Below are 6,833 nucleotides of genomic sequence, written 5' to 3'. Positions count from 1 at the left end.
TTAGATTAAAATTTTAAAGCAAAAGGGAAAAAACCTGCATGCAACCACTGATGTTAACAATCCTGTCTTTGAGTCTACTAAACTAGCCACAAAAAAAATTGAGTACTGTATTAACTTACATATAAAATAAAAAACTTCCAAAACCCAGTGTCTGAATAGAAATGGATTCTGATTAATATTTTCTAAATAAAAGACCATTTAGCCTAACTTCACGAGTATTTGGTAGGAATTTCAAATTGTTCTCCAATCCCCAATAAAAATCCCTCAATCATATAAAAGTGAGAAAATCCAAATATTAAGTTTCAAAAGGTTTAAGTGTTAAGAAGCTACATAGATATTGTAGTTTCTGTGTTTTTGGTAATCTCCTCCTGTTTTCAGACATTGAGGAAAAAAACAAAAACATGTCATTTTCCTTAATATCATGGTACTAATAACTTCATTATGGCTGCTAGACTACTGGGAGAGAGAAAGACACCATCTGTGGGGTTTGAACAATTTAGAAAGAGAGAAGTAAGACACTACAGTTAAACCGTCAGCAGCTATATAAAACAAGCTTGTATTTCTGGCTATTTGGCTCTTTCATTTGAGACTAAACAAATAAACAAAAAGCCTAAGAGCAACCAGAAAGAAATGAATTAAAGCAGGGGTTCTTACCCTTTTTTGGGTCATGGCTTCCTATAGGAATCTGATAAAAGCTATGGATATCTTTCCCAGAAAAACATTGACATAATATTTTACATATAATATCAGGGAAATATAGATTCCCTTGAAACCTATTTATAGACCCAAGGTTAAGAGCCACTGAATTAAGACAAATCTGCTTTAGCTTGCCCTTAGCAGCAGCTTAAAATTCAGAGATTATTTACTGCTGGGAAACGGAGGGAAGGGAGAAAAATAAACGCTGCAGTTAAATGGAGTCAGGGGCTGTACAAAGCAAGGCCACGAAGCAAGCCAGACAGTGCTCCCAATGTGTCCTTACCTGTCAAGGGCTGGCTGAGTTCCGCCTGCACTTTACCCTTCGCTGATCCTTCCAGAGGTAAACCTCTGTCCCCTTTGTAGAGTTTCGGTTTAAATGGAGAATCTTTCTCTTTACCTTTTGATCCTTTAGGCCGGCCTGCTTGCTTCTTCTTGGATTTGCCATCCCCCTTCACACCCAGTAGTGGATGGACTTCTGTAGAAGGACAGGATAGGCTTGGAAAGGAATCCATACAACACCAGTCCCAATGTGCCAAACGGAACTTTGTGAGCAAAGAATGTTGCTTTGTGTCTCAGATCCACTAATACAAGGAGAAAAGTCTGTCTTGTTTATTATTTATAAAAATATGTAAGAATGGCCATTAAATGAGAAGTAGTTTGGCCAAAAGCACACACAGCCTGTATGGCCCATACCAAGCCACAGCAACTCTAAATTGAGCAGTAGCTGAAAGATGCACTGATGCTATTCCAAACCAAGCCACACACACACACAGAGGCACGTGAGGCTGTGGAACCAGACAAATCAGAACAAGAATCCTGACCCTCCACCCCACCTCCTGTGAGACCTTGGACAAATTACATAATCTCTCAAAACATAACCTCAGCCTAAATTTTCTCCTTTGAAAAGTAGGGATAGTAAATCAACTTGCAGGGTTGATGTAAAAGTCAACAACTGTATACAAATCCACAACTGTGGATTACAGAATACACACAGAATACACAATCAATAGCATCAGGGGAATGTACAGTTGCATGCTTAATTGATCTGTAGTTAGCTAAAAGGAAAGAGAAAGGAGGATGCCCAAGAGTAAACAAACACACACACCCCTCCATCCATCCCCACCTATCCCAAGACATGATATTAATAATAAAGGCTTCTAGAGTCAGTCTGTAAAAGGTGGCAGGAAGAATGAAATGACTGTCCAGGTCTAACTAGTACTTTATCACCTAATAAAACTACTCTAAGAAAAAAATAAAAAAGAGGAAGAATGGTATAATAAAACAAAGTCTGAGCCAGGCGTCAGAAGACTTAAAATGTGTCACCTTAGGGGCAAGGTACTGAAGGGCAGAACTCCCCATTTTAAAAGAGAAGTGAACACAGATGCAATCATTACGAAGTCGTAAAACACTGTAAAAAAGAGTCCTGGGAAAAGTCCTTTAAGGTAAAACTGTTCAAACAGGAAATTACCAGAGTGCACTGGGCACTCGAGAGTACTGTTTGTCGGGCAACAGGGAAAAGAAGCAACTCTTACCATCATTTGGTACTCCTTGAAGTTCTATATTGGTTGTTTTGGGTTTCTTCTTAGGTGGCTGGGACCCATCTGCTGAAGACTGCCTCTTCTTCTCTGAACTACCCCCTTCGTCCATCAAGGAGGTTTGGACTGCATCCGGTGGGGGGCCATAAGGATTTTCTTCTGGGTCTTCTACCTCAGGGGCAATGGGTAAATACAATAGAGCCTTTGAATCTTCCAGCTCTTCATCACTATTTGGATCAGGATCAGACAAGGGATTGGAAAAAAGAGGAGATAGTTGCTTAAACCATGAGCCCTTCCTCCATTGCCTATTAAACATAAGTAACACGTATGGATCTAGAACTTTAAGAAAGCCAAGATGAATAAAAGGAAATCAGACACCATGATTAATAAAATCGGTAGTAAAAATAAACAGGATAAATCAATTATTTCGGTTTCTTAAATTCTCTATCAGGAAGAGAGGAAGGGGAAATAGGACTAGAGAAGACTACATCATATTACTTGTATACCCAAGGAGTTCCCTCTTTTCGCTAATGAGCAGACGGGACTGAAGGGACAGCCAGGGGGACTGAACAGTACCCTCAGCCCTGCCTGAGACTGAAGAGGAGGAGCATCCTAAACGGCCCAGCCTTCCATGCTGGCTCACCTGCTACAGAAGGCAGCAATGGGGTCCACACTGGTGACATCCACCTCCTCATCTTCTGCAGCATCAGCCCCTGCAGGACAGAAACACAGGAGAGGTTTGAGAAGAAGTGGAAGCTGCTTTTTACTTGCAGCTTAATGGTTTTCATAAACTGAAATCCAGAAGCAACAAAGGAAGAAAACTAAACAGTTCATATTTAACAAATGTGTGCTGAATTTCCGCCCTATGCTAGGCACTAGAAATAGAGCGATGACCAAGAAAGCTGGGAATAGTTCAGTAACAGCTTCATAGTCTAATTGGGGAGACAGATACAAACAGATAATTTCAATTTAATACAGCAAGTGCTACAGTAAAGGTATGTGCAATGTGCTCAGGAGATGGTGAGGAGGAACGATTTGTGTGGAAGTCTGGGAAGGGTTAACAGAACATAACCCAACAATGCCAATACAACCCAAAACATTCTGCATCCCTGGAGGTCCTCCTACAACACAGGAGGCATGGAAGTTACCTAGCATCACAAAAGTTAGGACCAGCACTTTCAAGCTGGTGAGTACTGACCTCAAGCCTGACTCCTGGTTCCTGGCACCATTAAGTGACCAGGAGTCAGTGATCTGTGGCATGAATCACTGACTCACTGACAGTGACAACTAGGCATCCTAAGCATTCACACACATGAACCCTACTACGCGTAAACCCTGCGTCAGACACAACGGAGAGAAAAGTCAGATCTTTCTTCTCAAGGAGCTCCCAGCTAGAAGTTCACAAGAGATAAAAATAACAATGATTACAGTCATAATCATAACGGAAAATAACACCTGAGTGCTTATTACGGCCTAGGCATATATTAAGTGTGTTGCATGAATTATTTCATTTGTTCCCCACAACTCTAAAAGGCAGGACTATAGTACCCCTATTTTACAGATGAGGATATTAAGGTGTAAGTATTCAGAATAAGTATTTTGCCCAAGGCAGTCTGACTCCAGAGCTCATGCTCTTGTCCTTTCTCTTACTGAGAAGGGAGAGACAGAATACACGGTACAAGCCAAGCACTGAGCACACGTGGCTGCTCTGCCAGGTGCTACATGTCTGCCCGCACTTAATCATCTGCGGTTCATCAGGAAATGCAAAGTGAAATGTCAAGAGAGCTGCTTGAGCTCTGGCCATGCCCACATAAGCCCTTAGTTAATGCTTTGTAAATTAAGACTCTCCGAACACTGTGAAAACTATGTAAGTTTAAAGAACAAAGTGACATTTTAGCCTAAGTACGAAATAAATTTACAACACAAATTAAGGATACTAAGTGAAGCAATTCTTTTCCCTTTAGGAAATACTATCTGCAGTTGAGAAATATTACCTGTCTGCTCAGGCTCACTCTTATCTTCATCTTCAATATCAAACTCTGATTCCCTTTCCTCATATTCTACATTTTCATCCAATTCCTTGAAATCTGGTGCGAATGCACTCCAGTTTTCCTATGCCACAAAGAAAATACTATTTAACCAGATAAGAAAGCAATAACCTATAATCTAGACATTAATATTAATAATAAAATGAAAGATCTGAGCACAAGAGAGAGTAACAACTCTGAGATTAAATTTGGCAGATAAGAATAAAAATTAGGTATCTGTAGGTTTTACTATCTTAAGGTATTTCCTATCTTAAACATTTTAAGTTATTAACTATAGATCTTTCATAAATAATTGCCTTCTTTGATCTTAAGATATAATTTTGATGGAAAATGTTAAATTTTCTTATAAGTACACGTATTACAAATATAGTTTAAAAGGGTTCAAAGTAAAACCAAGATGTAAAACAGAAACTGAGCTGAAACTAAGAAAAGCAAAAGAAAAATATATATCAAATAAATCACAGAAAAATGTAACAGAAAGTCTAGCGTCAAGACTTTCTCCCTGAAAACAAATCTAGTAAACTAGCTTGGGACCAAGACCTTCCTATCAGAATAAAGTGAAACTAGATGCGCTGAACCTATTTAATTAGGTTGAAAGAATCATATGCAATAAAAAAAGCAAACAAGGTAATTACTAGCTTACTATGTATGTATATGGTTCTTTGATAATAACAAGGGTTATCTAGTTTCAAAGCAAGGAAACCAGAAAAATACTTACCACTTGATTTTGTGCCCAGATAGATACCACTCCACTAGAAATGGATGCTATGATGGGTCGAACAGGATGCCACTAAATTTTAACGAAAAAAAGAAAAACAGATTGTAAAATAGATTCAAGATACTCTGGTTTATGTAACAAAAGCAATGTCCCACTCTACTCACAGCTACATCCAAGAGGAGTTCTCCTCTCGTCCCATGGAGAATCTTCACCAGGTTACCAATGCTCTTCTCCCAGATGTACAGGGCATGCTGCCGGGCAGAACCTGCCACGATGTATTCCCCATCCCCAGAGAAACAACATTTCTTCCACGGGGTCCTAAAGTACAAAGAAAGTACCAAGGAGAACTGGAACCTGAGCCCAGGTCATGAATTATCACACATTCTTCTAGGTTGTGACACATACCTATTCACCAGGTCCTGCAATTTCTGCATGGGTTCAGGCTCTCCATCTCTTCCGCAGGTTAAGATTTCTCTGCCATCATAAACTCTGATTATTCGATCTGCCGTGTTAATTAAAAAGCAACTACAGGAAAGAGAAAGACATCAACACCAGAGGTCATTAATCTGTTCCCGTTAACATTTTCTATTATTACCAGTTACTTAAAACAGTACCACAAAATAATTAACTGGGGAGAAACTGAATACAAACCTAAGCAATAGACTAGCATACTTATATTATCTACTTGTCACCTTTCAAACCAGAATATAATTTGAATATGTTTTATAACTTCTTGTGTATCCCTGAACCCAAAACTTACAAACTGTCAGTATTAACTAAGGCCCAAGACCACTAAGCTGAAACCAGCTTGCTAAATTCACAGGCTTGTAGTTAAATGTGTATTAACACTTCATTTCACTGGCCTATTATATACACAATATATTCTTCTTAATGAATTAAACTAAATGTGTCATTTTAAAATGTACAACTTTTTACTGTAATGACATCAGAAATCTTAGAAATGTGTCTAAAATAAGTTATATTTCATCACTTTCTTACAGGGACTGTGTCTAGGTCTGCTGCCCAGACTGGAATGCAGTGGTATAATCTTTGCTCACTGTAGCCTCAAACTCCTAGGCCCAATCTTCCTGCCTCAGGATCCTCAGTAGCTGGGACTACAGGCGTGCATCCCCACGACCATTTTTTTTTTTTTGTAGAGACAGGGTCTCACTATGTTATCAAGGCTGGTCCCCAACTCCTGGCCTCAAGCGATCCTCCCACCTAGCCTCCCAAATGCTGGGATCATAGGCATGAGCCACCAGGCCATTTTGAACACGAATGTCCTTTATGTATGGGTGTTCCTAACCAAAATAGGATGACTATTACCTCTTCTTGTTTCTGTTGATATATGTACTTCTAACTGGGTAACCAAACTTATTAGAATAACATACAAAATTAGGAATATATATAAATAGGTTTTATGTAAATGCATGTTCAGTTACAATGTGAATTTTATGCCATCAGTTCTGATTATAATAATAGCTAATCTTTATCTAGTGCTTACTATGTGCCAGGCATTTTGGTTCTCTGCACTGATCACTCACCTTATAATATACACAAAAACTACAAATCTCAATGTATTTTTGCACTCTACTGACTTTTAAAACTGTCCCTGGTGAGATCATTACTTTACAAAAAAAAGAAAAAGAAGAAGAAATAAAACTGTCCCTGGAAAGGTAAGATCTCGCTCACCTCCCTTTCCGGGCAAATTCAATTGATTTGATGGCCGTGGTATTGCTTGTTCCAGTTGTTACTCTGAAGGAAGCAACAAGATCCTGAGAATCTGTTTTTAGGACCAAAATCTAAAGTTTGAAACAGAGACAGAGAGAAAAAAAA

General features: G+C 39.0%; 1 protein-coding gene across 2 annotated transcripts in view; it reads right to left on the bottom strand.

The window, feature by feature from the left end:
- The window catches only part of RBBP5 (retinoblastoma binding protein 5), an 18,667-nt gene that overhangs the window by 5,957 nt on the left and 5,877 nt on the right, over positions 1-6,833 (bottom strand). The window contains exons 4-11 of one of the 2 annotated variants that reach the window (XM_012657883.1): positions 6,690-6,799; positions 5,403-5,522; positions 5,162-5,315; positions 4,998-5,069; positions 4,226-4,343; positions 2,875-2,944; positions 2,229-2,458; positions 980-1,171 (exon numbers count right to left, since the gene is read on the bottom strand). In XM_012657883.1, coding sequence (XP_012513337.1) covers positions 980-1,171; positions 2,229-2,458; positions 2,875-2,944; positions 4,226-4,343; positions 4,998-5,069; positions 5,162-5,315; positions 5,403-5,522; positions 6,690-6,799 — 1,066 coding nt within the window. The remainder of the gene's footprint in view (positions 1-979; positions 1,172-2,228; positions 2,459-2,874; positions 2,945-4,225; positions 4,344-4,997; positions 5,070-5,161; positions 5,316-5,402; positions 5,523-6,689; positions 6,800-6,833) is intronic. The other variant, XM_012657884.1, reaches the window with a different exon arrangement.

The sequence above is a fragment of the Propithecus coquereli genome, unplaced genomic scaffold, assembly GCF_000956105.1.
Source record: "Propithecus coquereli isolate 6110/MARCELLA unplaced genomic scaffold, Pcoq_1.0 Scaffold563, whole genome shotgun sequence".
In the NCBI taxonomy this organism is placed as follows: Eukaryota; Metazoa; Chordata; class Mammalia; order Primates; family Indriidae; genus Propithecus; species Propithecus coquereli.
Note: the sequence above shows the minus strand (reverse complement) of the source record. Positions and strands in the feature narration are given on the sequence as shown.